The sequence below is a fragment of the Citrus clementina genome, unplaced genomic scaffold (genome assembly GCF_000493195.1).
Source record: "Citrus clementina cultivar Clemenules unplaced genomic scaffold, Citrus_clementina_v1.0 scaffold_2, whole genome shotgun sequence".
NCBI classification, from domain to species: Eukaryota; Viridiplantae; Streptophyta; class Magnoliopsida; order Sapindales; family Rutaceae; genus Citrus; species Citrus x clementina.
In genome coordinates this window covers 28,758,987-28,773,571 of record NW_006262688.1, presented here as the reverse complement: position 1 = coordinate 28,773,571, position 14,585 = coordinate 28,758,987, and the positions used below count along the sequence as shown (strand labels likewise).

At 33.3% G+C, this 14,585-nt stretch overlaps 1 protein-coding gene across 3 annotated transcripts; it reads right to left on the bottom strand.

Annotated features, from left to right (window-relative positions):
• Positions 1 to 6,644: 6,644 nt before the first annotated feature.
• Positions 6,645 to 10,831, bottom strand: LOC18053123. Of its 3 annotated transcripts, none has more exons than XM_024191665.1 (12): positions 10,688 to 10,831; positions 10,498 to 10,596; positions 10,301 to 10,385; positions 9,792 to 9,861; positions 9,364 to 9,424; positions 9,226 to 9,279; positions 8,759 to 8,915; positions 8,574 to 8,670; positions 8,107 to 8,216; positions 7,594 to 7,700; positions 7,386 to 7,496; positions 6,646 to 7,298 (listed from the first exon to the last, which is right to left on the bottom strand). In XM_024191665.1, exons 1-12 carry the CDS (start codon positions 10,775 to 10,777, stop codon positions 7,182 to 7,184), a joined length of 1,158 nt encoding a protein of 385 aa, XP_024047433.1. In that variant the 5' UTR covers positions 10,778 to 10,831; the 3' UTR covers positions 6,646 to 7,181. The 3 variants fall into 3 exon arrangements, with proteins under 3 accessions (XP_024047435.1, XP_024047433.1, XP_024047434.1); XM_024191666.1 differs by having other exon boundaries at positions 6,647 to 7,298; positions 10,484 to 10,596; positions 10,688 to 10,787; XM_024191667.1 differs by lacking the exon at positions 10,688 to 10,831 and having other exon boundaries at positions 6,645 to 7,298; positions 10,484 to 10,533.
• Between the last annotated feature and the right edge of the window lie 3,754 nt (positions 10,832 to 14,585).

Genomic DNA, 14,585 nt, shown 5'->3' with positions numbered 1-14,585 from the left:
CATTTTTCTTCTATATTACACATTATTCACAATACCCCTCTTTTTATCACAAATACCGGCGAACCCGACCCGAATTTCGTTTCCATTTCCGTCCACGCCACCGGCCAAGGTTGGTACCGATCGGAAGATCGTACGACGCCGGTCATCTCCACGCCATCCTTGTCACAAAAATAACCGGGTCAACCCGACCCGCGAACCCGACCCGGATTTTGTTTCCGTTTCCGGCAACTCCACCGGCCAAGGTTGGTACCGATCGGAAGCTCGTGTGATGCCGGTCATCTCCATGTCATCCTTGTCGCCGTAAAGCATTCGGAAAGCTGCCGATCGAAGCCGTGAAAAGTCACAGAATCCCCGCTTCAATTCGCCGTTGTTTCTCCAGTTTCCGGTGACGCCACCACTTGAGTTTTGTTCTCCACAATTCTCTATGTCTTTTCTGACCAACCACAGCCACCGGAGGAGCCGATTTGCCGTTGATCGGCCGTTGAAGGATTCACGGGTTTGGGAGAAATGAACTTAATATTTTTGAAGCAAAGTTCAAATAAAAATAAGTGAAAGGGCTTCAAAGTTCAAATAAGAATAAGTGAAAGGGTTTCATGAAATTTTACACAAAAAAAACAAAAGCAGTGGCATGGTGCCACTGTTGCACGATAGGCGAGTCCTTTAATTAATTTGTGTTCTTAGTTTTGCGTGCCTGAAACTTCAAAGATTTTTCTGGGTAAGATATCCCACTTAAATCCTGTTAAAAGAAACTCGATTCTATTGAGAAATACCAATTTTTGTGTTTGTTTCATAATTTAAGTAAAAAATCTCAAATTTAAACGGAAAAATTAAAGTTAAGATTAGTTCCATTAATTAACGATACAGTTATCATGACCTAAATTTTAAAATCGAGTATCATGTAATATATGTGAGTTTACTTAGTAAAATAAGAGACGAGAAGGGGAAATTGGATTAGACTAATTGTATCTTATATAAGGGACGCGGGACTTTCTAAATTTAATTCTTGGAAATGAAAGCACAAAAGCTAGTACTTGCTCGTTTCCTCTTGGTGAGGGTTTGGTTAGCGAGTATTGGCGGCTTACGCTGGAAAGCCTTGTATTACAGTTCATATAGGAAATCGAACCATACACACACATTGATGAATCCCTCAACTTTTTTTTTTTTGATTACATGAGACTATTGCTCAAATTACAGTTCAAATTACAACTCATATTATATGAGAGTATAATTGATATGTACAATCATATATTTATACTGAGCCCTATTGATATGAATGCTGATATGACACCGCTCAGATTTTTAACCCTCTCAAATATTCGAGGGATGTCAAACTCCCATCCTGGGAGAAAGACTGTCTTCACTCGAGCTCAATGGCTCCAAGGAAGAATATTTAAATTAAACCCTTACAATGCGACTGCGGAGGCTCGAACCCATTCCCTCACATTTGTGAGGGAGGGGCTCTAGCCACTTGGGCTAAGCCCAAGTGGTTGATGAATCCCTCAACTTGATTTGTCTCTGCTCCATCAATTTTATGCATTGCTTACCTCATCGTAGATGTTTGAGAAAGTTACTTTTGCTATTCACGCCCTTAGTTTTGAGTTATGTTTAAGGAATTTCCTATATATGTTAACTAGTAAAAGGTCACTCATCAACTTGCTAACTTGCTAAGGTTGTGTCAGTTGTTGCATTTTTTTTTTTTTGTCGGTTCAATCTGTACGGTCTTAAAGGCGACATTTTATGTGATTTAGTTTATATTTTAGTTTTTTATTTTTAACTTTTTAATTTAAAAAGATAGGAAAGAAAAGAAAACACTTCTCTCGGTTAACGAATGTGTTTTACGTACTACATATACATTGCCCTGTAATTGCCAAAACTTTGATGTTGTTACTTCAGAGACAGTTAAAAAATTAACATAGCATCAAAACTAGTAAATTAAGTCAAGTCACAATGCTCGTAGCCCACAGACAACCAATATGTGTTAGATTATTATTAAGGAATAGCTTCGAGTCTTAGCTTACCTCACAATTATAAGTTCGTATATATGTATGTGTGTGTGTGTGTGTATATTTTAAATACAATTAGTAGAGTATAAGATATCATGATATAAAAAAAATACTTGTAAAGTAATAAGTTGATTACTAAAGTTGATATTTGAATTTATTCATTCACAACCATTAATATAACCCCTGCCTATAGTGGCTGAGGGCTGTGCCCCACCTGATCCTATAGTGACTACGCCCATTCGTGTCGAAGTTGAACCCCATAAATCATGATTTCATGAACCCTTCAGATGACCCGTATAATTTAATGGATCGTGTTGGCCACAAACAATAAGTGAATAAACTCTTCATCCCGCCAAATTCTCCATTTCGCTATGATGTCTGTTACAAATTAAGCTAATAATCAATTGAGAGGAGGCATTTTCATAGATTCAATATCCATGTTCTTTCTGCCCAACTCCTAATTGTGAAGAAACATTTCATTATCTTTTTGCCTCCCGCCTCTTGGGGTGCCGGACTCTTTTGGCCGAGCTTCAAAAGTTTATATTCTTAACAAGTGCCATCCTCTAATCGGTTGGTCAACGCAAATTCAGATGGTATTTCGAAAGGAAACCCTGACAATGGGGTGTAGTCTTTAATAACTAACTTTCATGGAGTTTTTTTTTTTTTTTCCGCATGCTGAATTTTTTCGTTTAAAGGAATGAGGTTGGTAAAGTATAAATTAATTTTTGAACTTTACACTATCTCTGAAATGTAAACTTTAGATGGCCATCTAATTAAAACTATTTAAAAATTATTTGTTAGGCCTTGGGGACAATGCCTTTAGGAAATTTTTTTTTAAAAAAAAAAAAAAATCCAGGTGCCTTTAGGAGTTATGGCTAACGAGGAAGTTGGAGCTTGTGGGTGTCTAATATTTGGGTTGAGAGTGTACATAATAGATGGATTAGTGTTGTCACCTTGTTAGTTAGATGTGATTCAGATTTTCCCATATGGTAGCGAATGCTCTTGCTAATCTGGGCTTTATTTGTTTTTATCGCACCTGGGGCGACGTTTCTCCAACTGAATTTGTAATTTTTTTATCTAATGAGACTATTGGTTTTCTAAATTATTGGTTCTGTCAATGGTCTTTTTCTTTTGTATATTAACTCATCTGCTTTTAAGCGTTCGCGTGTCCCCTCTAGGTGTTACTGTTATGCTGTTGTCAAGGGTAGCGCTTGATGTTTTATTTGCTTTATTAAAGCTCGCGTTGTTGAAAAATTAAAAATTAAAAAAAAAACTAGTGAAAAAAACATGAGAAGCCTTAATGGGTCAACTTTGAGCTTCTCTAAGCATGACAATGAAAACTCAAGTACTCAATCTCCATGTCTTTTAAATTATTTATCAACCGAGGTTTCATGCATCAAGGTAGGGGTGTTCAGAATCCAATCCGATCCGCTCAATCCGTCCGATCCGCTCAATCCAATCCGTATAAATCCGATCCGTGAATTGGTGGATTGGATATGGATTGAAAATTTAAAAATCCGCAGTCGATGGATTGGATATGGATTTACTTCTATAAATCCATAGAAATCCGTGAATCTGCAAAAAAAAAAACTATATATATATATATATATATAATTAAAAATTTATTATAAATTTAATTAAAAAAATTATAAATGTGACATTACATAGTTACATAAGCACTATAACATATCTTAGCCACTACCCAATAATAATAGAAAATAAAAAATAATTAAATAATCAAATATACAAATATAACTTGTAAAAATTATAAAACAAAATAAAAGCAAAGTCACACGCACTAGCAAAAGTAAAGTAACATAACGCCAAGTCACCAACAATTTGCAAACAAAAAACCTTAAGCTTCCCCACCGTCACACACACTAGCAACACTCAATACTGGTTGGATACACTCTCGACACGGATTTGAAGAACATCGGCCACGCGATTTCTTTCCCAAATCCATCGAGTCACTTCACATTCACTGGTTCCAGCTGAACAATTTCACTATCACAACCTTCAAGATCGCCACCCGTACGGCTTCTCCTGATTCCCATCGTGGACGGCTCCATAATCACCACTTTTCGACAGGCGCAACAACCCTGGTGAAAGATCAGATTGTGTTTGGTTTCCGAAGGTTTGCCATTTCAATTAATTGTGGCTTTATTTGAACAATTAATTTCGGTGTTATATTAACATATTATTATAACTTTATTTGAACAATTAAGCTTGATGTGTTATATTTTGAAACTTTGAACGTATTATTGTAGCTTTATTTGAATAATTAGTCTCGATGCGTTATATTTTGAAACTTTGAATGTATTATTTTAGCTTTATTTAAATGATTAATTAATTTAAATTTTATTCAATTTTAAATTTAATTGGTAGCAAAATTATTTTTATATTAGATTTTTTTATTTCATTAGTTGGAGAGAACTAAAAATTTTTAATTAAAAAACTAATGCATAAAATGGTGGATTGGATATGGATTGAGTCAAATCTGCATCCGATCCGCAGATGTATGAATTGGATTTAGATTGAATTTTATCAATCCGTGAATTGGATTGGATTGAAAAATTATAATTCGCAAAATCATGAATTGGATATGGATTGATGTTCAATCCGTAAAATCTGATCCGCGAACACCCTACATCAGGGACATTAAGAACATGGCAAAGAGGAAATAAAGTTAGCAAATAAGACCATGACAAGTTGCAATAATGGCGGATCTCTTATGAAATGAGACCTTTGTTTCTCTCTTCTGCCACTTTTTGGTTTTCTTTTTCATATGCAACTTTTTGTCAACAAAGCTGGCTCCAATTGGATAAGATTTATAGCCTGGAATGGTCACCCCTTCCCCTTTATGGCTTTACAACACAAATCCGATATTGTCCATTGTGAATATTCCACTTAATATTAAAGCTACACAAGCACTCTACCATAATTAAGTAGTAGCCCTTCATATTTTGAAACGGTAAATTATGAATTGGAGACCAAATATAAGGACACTCTATTGAAAAATTGCCTCAACTGAAAGAGAGAAAAAAAAAAAAATCAACCTGTAGTCTTTGATTTAAAAAAAAAAAAGTTGAAAAGGAAAAAAAAACCACCACTCACATTTATATTCTTTATCCCCCAAGAGTCATAATAGTTTCTATATATATTAATTCTTCAAAAGAGAAGGAAAGAGAGAGGGAGAAGCTAATAGCTATATAAATAAACAAAAATGGTGAGGGAATATTTGAGAGAAATCACTACACGAGGGGATGAAGGAGGAAGCAGTGCAGTAGTTTTGCTTATTTGGGCAGCATTAGTTAGTCTCTCGGTCATTTCAGCTATTGTTTTCTCCTGTGCAGGTGGTGGTGGTGCATCCAAAGACAAAGACTCTACCACCCATGCAGATGGTTATGGCGGCTCCACTTGTGTTGCCGGCTGCGGCGCCGCCTGCGGGGGCTGAGTCTCTTTGATATACCAGCTTTCATTGCATGTATAGAACACTCAGCATCTCCAAGACCAGTAGTAATGTAAGTTTAGCTTTCTTTCTTTCAAGCTTTGAGCAATCTTGCAGACTTTTGATTGAGCACAAAATTGAAACATTAATTGTAGTCGTCGATTCAGTTAATGCAATAGGTGCCGAAACAAATTGCCATCGCCGCAATCGCTTCTTCAATTTCTCATTAGATTAGTTAATTTAACAGTATTCGGATAAGAGTATAGTCACATGTAACTGTGTTGATAAGGGGAATTGATCACAGCCAGCAATTTCTTATCCCTTTTCCTTTCTCATCAGCGGTGGATTGACAATTTGCAAGTTTGTTTTGTTGCAAAAGTGAACAATCAAATTTCACCAATTAATTATTAGTTCAAAAGGTTCCTTTTTGTAAAAGCCTCTTAAAAAAGGAAACCTCTAGACTTTAATTAAAAGTGGGTAAAATTTTATTTAGTTATTATATTATGAGGTTAGTGCTCATTTAGTCCCTATATTTTTTAAAATACCTCAAAACATTTCTGCTAAATATTGACACTCATGTCATTATTTTTTTTATTCTTTTTAACTTACTTTTTCAATATTACACTCTTATAATAATATTTCTTTTTTAGATATTAATAAAAAATTAAATTATCAAATTAAACTAAAAAATAAAATAAAAACAAAAAAAGAATATATTAATTTTTGTGGAAGCTCACATGTCTAAAAAATTAATATGGTAAAAAATTACATTATCAATTTTTTTAGAAAAATTAATATTTTAACTCAAGAGAGTGTTCCACAAAAATTAATATATTTATTTTATTTTATTTTGTTTTGTTTTGTTTTTTGGTGTTAAACTAGTAATTTATTTTTTTCTTTTAATAATGTCTAAAAAATATTATAATAGGGTAATATTATAAAAATAAGTTGAAGATAATGGCAAGAGTGTCAATAATTTAATGGTAAGGATGATTTGAGATATTTTTAAAAATATAGGAACTAAACAGATACTAAATTTAAAATATAAGAACTAAACGAATTTTTACCCATTAAAAGAAACCTCACATGGCTGAAAAAAGGCATTTCTGGAATTAAAGCAGCGAGCTTGTAGTCCTATGATGGACTAATGCACTTTCCCCTCTTCCACAAGCTGTTGGAATAGAGGAAAATTTAGAACTCTAGACTTTACTGTAAAATGTATGAATCTAACTTTTTAGTAGACCTTATATTGTAATAAATCTGTAGATTGCAGCAAAAACCATTTTTAACCATTTCGTTTCAACCTAATTTTGAAAGCCTAACTGTTTCATACATACAATACAAGGCATCTCAAATTCAAACAGACTTTTTAAATACAAGATGTCACCCTCCTAATGCGACAGAGTAACATGGCATAAAAGAACAATTTGACGAATTGCAATTAATAGTGCACAAGATAAAAATACAGATATATTCACTCAAATTTGTTGCTCAAGCAAATTTCCCACCAATACACTCATAGAGCAGAACTAGCAATGGCAGATAAAATTACACGGCTGAAAAATTCTATAGGCTTTTTTTTATTTTTTTGTTAAGGTTTTGTTGCGATCCTGTCAACCTGTGTGTGTTGTGTATTATATAAATAATCTTCCTTGGAGACATGTAGTCCCTAATCAATGATTGCTAGGAAGAATTATGTCCTGTTTGAATACTGTAGCTACTGTGGGATTTTACATTCCACTGCGCTTCCTTATCTCAGTAGAGGATATATCCATGCGGAACTCTTCTACTGGTATGGAGACAAAACTGTCTCGTACCACCTCTGGAATGTCAAAATCTTCAAGAACCTGCAGAAAAGTCATTTGATGGCATTGAAGAGATTTCAGGACAAACAAATCAAGCATGAAATTGGAGCATGTGTTTCAGGTACACACCTTGAAAACGCCATCAATATTACGGCCAGCCACAAAGAAAGTGCATCCAGTTCTTTTGCATCCACTCAGTACCTCCACCATCTTTCCAGAGTCCCCATCATAATACTTGGGCTAGAACGGCGATAGAACCAAGCTTAAAATTCAGCTAGTTTATTATGAATAATATAATTTGAGCAAAATTATTTTAAAAAGATTTGAAGTTCCATACATCTATTAGCCTCGCTGCTGTGTCTGCACCAATTACAAAAGCACTGCCAGGAAAAAATTCAGCTTTCTTATAAAAATAAGGCTGATTTGAAATAATCACAGTCATTCCTGCAAATCAAAACAGAAATCATTAATGTGTTGGGAAAATATTGATCAAATTAGTATCTAAAATGACTTCTAAAAAACAAATTCAATGATACGAGTGAGATTACAGTTATGATTATAAGTTGGTATCAAAGTACATTTAATAATAGATAACATGAAGAGTTGAAAAACATATATTCATAACAAAAAGAAATAAAGGGTTATAATTACATTGAATTTCCACAATATATGAATGAAGTTTAAATCTTTAAGAAGATCAGTTTTCAATCACAACGCCAGAATGCCAGATTAGTAGGGTACAACACATGGTTTTATATGCCCAGATGACCAGGAAACACGCATTATTCACAAATCAACATCAAACATACAGGAAAAAGAATGATACACAATTACAAGTAATTAGCCTCACCAACTTTTTCAAATTGCTTCACACGATCTTTGATTTGAGAAACTGATAATGGAGATTTGTCTGCATTGACTGCTGATAACTCAAAGCATGGGTAGCCATTGCCACAAATTCTACACAAATATCAATCATGGACGAAAGTTACTTCATAAACAACATTATTCCACAATGTATTATGAAATATTATATGACAGGAATGCCATGCAGATGTAAAACCCATTAGAGAAAACTGTAAGAATCTAGAAAATCAGGCAACTGATGACAATAGCAGCTGAAGGCTAGTCTACAGGGGATGACTAATCTAGAACAAGATATCTATATATATTACTAGTTAACAAAGCCTTCTAAGGAAAAAGAAATGACTGATCATGGAACATCAGTAGCTGACCAACAGAAACACGAATGTCTAGAAGATGACTGATGTGGAAAACAAATCAAACGTGAATGATAATAGAAACTTATTGATATACCTAGTCGCAACTTCCAAAAGCTTGAGGTGGCCATCATGTAACGGATTAAAAGAACCAGACAGTATTATTTTCCTTTCTTCATTGAACACTTGTGTCTCTGCAGAAAGCAGTCAATAGACAATAGGAAATAAAATAAAACTGAATGTAATACTATAACTGGGTTTCATTCAAAGGTTAAACCATACCATTCAAAAATGGATAGACCTTAAAGCATATCTCCCCATTTATAATCTGTTCTAGTTCTTGATCTTCACTGAACTGCTGCTCACATTCATCGACTGTTTCAGAGTCAGTCAACTCGGAGTTAAATGTTGCTGGAACTTTGCAAGCACTTGCCATTGCCTGAACCAAAAAATAAAAAACAAATTAATTAAGATGTTCAACATAGGAAACAATGCCTTCAAAAAAATTTAAAAAAAAAAATACATAATCAATTGACATTTGAGATGCACCACAATAAAATGAAATAATTGCTGTTGGTTCATCAAACAGATTTTTTTTTTAACATTTTCAGATCTTCAATGTGCTTTAACTTTATTAACAATAATTGGACAGAAGAAACGAAAATATAAATCTAATGGTTCCACTGAAAAATATGCAACAGTTTAACAGCACCAAAGGTTATAATCATCCTCAATCTTTCATCTCATACCTTGAGTAAAAGATGACTTGAAACCTTATCTTCTTGCTCTCGAGTTCGCAAACCCTAAATTTGTTCAGCAAACAAAATATGAATGAAAATTAAAACACTAACAATTGAACCCAAAACCAAATCAAATTGTTGTCTCACCTTTGACAAGGTAACTGTAGATACCCATAGTCTGTCAGACGTTCTTGTAGACAAGTGGAACCTATGCATGCCAAAGAAACAAGATGTTCAACAAGTCTGAGGATAGCCATGAAAAACAGCTTTCAACAACCCCAAAAAATTCTCCAATCACATAATGGGAAGTATGCATGAAAGCTATTTCAAATACTGATGCCCATCTTCTATAGTTGATGAACTCAACCTACATTCCAGCATCAATTGTATATGACCAGCAGCATAAATTGCTGCAGTCTAGAAATCAAGAAACAAAAAATAATATTATCTAAGTATATTGTTCATACAAACAAAGGGCTCAAATCTAGATTCTAAAAATATCTAACAAAGTGTTCTATCTATTTATAGTTGTAATGGAACATCTCGTATAAAGTGAAGAATTCAAATAATAATACCTGTGGTCTCCAAGTTTTGGATGAGTGCTGGCTAAAGCACCAGTAAAGCCCACACCAAGAACAGGGGCACCTATTCCGAAAACAAAAAAAAGGAGATGGGGTCAGGTAACAATTCCCATTGCCACAATTTTTATAAATCAACATCAATAAACAAATGTGTCTATCTGCGCATGCAGATGTTCTGCATATTAGTTAACTTGTTTCTTTTCATTAAATTATAAAAGGATCAGTAGTGACAATAACATGACTAAAACATGAATAATACTACTCTCACCAAGATTTTGATCAAGTTTCTTATAAACAGAGTATATATTTAAACATTTGTCTGTAGCAGCAAAGGTCGCCATAGCTTAAATTAATGCACACACAACAGATAGAATTTCACAAATACTCTGGCTGAAAAAAGGCCATAAAGCATGAGCTATTGACAGTTCATATCGCCACACAATCTAAATATAAGCTAGCAATTAAGTAGCCTGTGAAACAGAGTGAGAGAGCTGAGTTAAAACCTGGTCTAGAGAGCTTAAGTGCCCGATTATAAGCTAACAAAGCCATATTAACAGCAGTTTGTTGACTACAAAACTGATTTGGAATCTGCAACATTTAATTAATCAAATAATTATTTTTAACGCATACCAAACGAATTAACTCAAATTCGTCGCTACAATTATGTTAATCAGATTCAGACAGACCAAAATCAATGAACCTGGGCGAGTAATTGAATCATGGACATTCTGGAGTACGGTACCACTGCTTCAAGCACAGTGTTTGTTGCTCCCGGAATTGACATTAACATTCCTAAAGCCTGATCACAATTTTCAATTACTCAATATAATATTAGTTTTTAATTAATACGCTAATTAGTGTTAACAAAAAGTGTGAGAAAGAAATGTGACCTGAGATGCGCCGCCGGCAATGTAGACGACGGCTTGAGTGGGGCTAGCGTGTATGGCTTCCACGACACCTCGGATGCAAGCGTCCGTCATTTTCGCTTTGCAGTTTGTTCTCGGCTCGTCGTTTAGCAGCACGGTATATCGAATGTAGTCAACTGGATAACGATCTGAACGGTGCCGTTTTGTCAACCATGATATTAAAATTTGATCATTTTTAACAGCGGAGTGTTAAAATAATTTTAGAAATTATGATATCATTTAAAAAGTCTAATTATTATTATTATTCAATTACGAATTACCTTTTTTTCAAAAAATATTCCCGAGTAATGAGATGACACTAGGTAAATTTACATATTACAAAATTGATCATCTCATAAATAAATTTCTCTCGTCAGTTTTTGGGATGAAAACATTGGAGAAAAAAATTATGTATACTTATTACACTACTTCAAATAACATTAAATTTGATCAAATTTATTATAGTCGCATTGAACTAGATTAAATTTGATAAATATTATCTTACAATTTGGTGGCAACAATACAATTATGACAACACAACTAATAATAAAAAGTCTTACTTATAATCATAGCTTTTATATTTCTCGTAAGATTTTAAAAATATAGAATCCTCGTACACTTATATTTCATAATATATTTTTTTCTTTACGAATTCGATTACCACAACTCAACTAGTATGCTTAGAGAGGTGTTAGGTATGTTTGGTATTACTATCGAAGACTTAAAGGATTATAGTTGTTAAGTGCTTGGAAGACATCTGTAGTTGTAATTTTTTAGTTAAAAGTGATTTTATTTGACTGTTTTTAAGTAAAAAAATCTGATAATATTTTCATTGATTTTGTCAAAAATATTATTCAAAATTATAAATACACACACCCCCCACAAGAACATTAACTTTTCAAGTCATAAGATCATAACAACTGAATATTAAACAGACTCATTTAGGGTTTATGCTTCGGCCACGGGCCCATTGTATTTGGCATGAGCACGTGCAACTTGCATCAGTGCATGGACACCAACACCGCGACGGACGGAGACCATTGGACCAAATCCGATTTCAATGAGGCATGCTGAAATAAAACTGCCTCTAATCACGCTCAAATCAGGTACTAATATTTTTCATCCGTTAACTCAACCACACTGTACGCCGTGTGGCTGCTGCAATGATACAGCACGTACAAGTACCATTATTTTGCAAAATGGTCCTCAACGCAACTGAATGTATTTAAGAAAGAAGCAAAACCCTGTAAACAAAAACAGGCCATGGTGACTTGGCAATCTTCATAATATTTGTCTCTGTTCCAACAAAAATACTTCTGTTCTGTACAGATTTCTGGATCTGTTTGTGTTTTACTTGACACATAACAGATATGAGATGGCTAGACCAAAAAAAATAGTGCTGAAAATATAGTGTTTAAGTAATTATCTTCAGCTCCTCGAGAATTTAATTAAAAAAAAAAATGTATTGTCTTCGGCTGTAAAGCGTTGTGTTTGGAGAGATAGATTGATCTGCCAATTAAATAGAAGTGGGCTCCAAAGATTGAAGCCTGTGTCTGTCTCTAAAGAGAAGCAAAATGTTTAATTAATTGCATGATAGGACTAAAAATACTTCTTGAAAAATTGATTCCCCGTTCGTATTCACAAGCCACAGACTTTTGCATGTCGTAAAGACACATCCGACTTGCCACAGGGCCTAGTTGCAGAGTATTAACTCATGCCCTCGAGGTGCTTAGGAGCGTGAGTTCGAGCTTTATACGAATTCATCTCAATTCTCAATCTCAAAAATATAAAATAGAAGACAAATTTCTTTTTTATTATTTATTATAGAGTATATTTGGAGCTAATGATTGACAGACTTTTAGATTATACTACAAATGTAAGTATTTGGAATCACAATAGTTTCATAGTATAATACATTTATTGAATTGTAACAAATTCAAAAGAAAATTAAAAAAAGGCACAATTGGCCTTATCATATGTTTATATAATGAAGAGTATAAGAAAGACTACAAGCTATGCACTCTAATTTTGAGACTGGACCATAAACAATGTGTTAACCGATGTATTAGTGCTTGCCTTTTGCCTAACCACATGTACCCAAAATAATAATAATCAACCTAGATGACAGTGTTCTTGTTCCTCCGCATGCATTAAATCTGTCACTGTTTTTTTTTTCTTTTTTTTTTCTAAAAAATAAAAAATCTGTTAATGTTACTTGAAGTACGCCTTTAAAATTAACCTTTCTTTTTTTTTAAAAAAAAGTGAGTAAATAAGAATACTTATCTTGAAAAATGATACTGCATATAGTAGTCTTATCCTCATTGAATTTCACTGTTTTAAAATATGTTGTGGGTGTGTATCAGTGTATATGAAAAAAGCAGCTCTAAATGAAGAAAATGGATAGGGACAAGATGGTCTTTCTATTACGTGGAAGTGTGAATAAACAGTTGACTGTAAGCTTCGCGACATTAGAGAGAAGAGAGAGACGAACCCGAACTTTCTCTTTATTTACAAACTAGAAAATATAACCGCGTTTCATGCGGTTTTGGAAAAAGAATTTAGTATTATTTTTTTTTTTACTTTACACTTAATAAAACTGATAAAAAATATGAATTGATTTTTTTTAAGATGAGCAGCCTTATAAAAAATTAAAAAAAAAAGTTATTAGCCAGCAATACAAATTAAGAAGCAACGCAAGATAAAAAATAAAATGAGAGAATATATTATAAAGTAATTTTATTCATTTCAATTGTGTGTGTACAGAACAAAAAGATGAGCTCTCATTTTATAGTTACATAATCACTCCATAAAATTAATGAAAAATTATGGATCATAATTTCTTATGAGATAGTAGGAGTTATAGGGAAACTAAAAGTTGCTAATGGGAGATAGTGGGGAGACTAAGAGATATATGTTATGAACATCTACATTTATTTTAATAAATTCATAACACATCCCCTTAGATGTTCATTACAAAGAATATGCCTCATTAAAATCTTTACATAATTGTTATTGTGTAATAACAATCAAATTAATTATGAGAAGATGAAAAGCTAAATCTAAAAGAAAATTTTTTTATTTATTAAATAAAAAAAATATAAAAAAATAAGAAATAGTAATACCATATCACTTTCTCAAATCCCAACTTTATATATATATGGATTAGGCTACGGTGCAACTGTGACACCGTGCCACAGTTGCATCTAGTCGTTGGATGCAGTTAGAGTGGTGGGGTCCACTGACATCTAACGGCTAGATGCAACTGTGGCACGGTGCCACAGTTGCACCTAAGGTTCCCCGTATATATATATATATATATATATATAGTTTTCTCAGCCGACTAATTTAATTACCACAAACAAGTCCTTCAGGAAAATGAAACTGTTCCTAGGAGCCCCATATGCGAAGGATAAAGCCTGAGCTCTGGCGTGGGGTTCACGATCGAGCCCCACTGACAAACGGCTACATCAATAGTTCACGTGTCAATTTAGCGCGAAATGTTTTTCGATATTATTCACTTTCGTATCACGATAACTTCAATTACTTTTTCGTGTGTTGACTGCATGTGAAAGTTGCTCTGTTGTTAACAGAATAGAACTACTACGTACAAAATATCTTTATCATAAAAAAATATAATAATAAACTATTGCTCCATTTGACAGAGTCTTCTGGGAAAAAAAAAGTGTTTAAATAGTTTGTAATATATTGCATAGATCAGCTAACACGAGGTTATTTAAATTTAATTAAGTTTTTTTGTTCGAGCCTTGTAAATATAATTGTGTTAAATATTTATTAAGAGAATTTTAATATATTTTAATTGTACAGTATAAATAAATTAAGTTTTAATCTATTTTAGTTTTATAGTATAAATAAATTAATTAAC

What these genes read in the sequence shown, in the direction of transcription:
- LOC18053123 (XM_024191665.1), bottom strand. Translation starts at nt 10,777, where the DNA reads ATGACGGACGCTTGCATCCGAGGTGTCGTGGAAGCCATACACGCTAGC. An exon ending in ACTTAAGCTCTCTAGACCAG is followed by an intron (nt 9,862 to 10,300) that starts GTTTTAACTCAG and finishes TTTTCGGAATAG; the next exon opens with GTGCCCCTGTTCTTGGTGTG. An exon ending in ATATTGATGGCGTTTTCAAG is followed by an intron (nt 7,299 to 7,385) that starts GTGTGTACCTGA and finishes ACTTTTCTGCAG; the next exon opens with GTTCTTGAAGATTTTGACAT.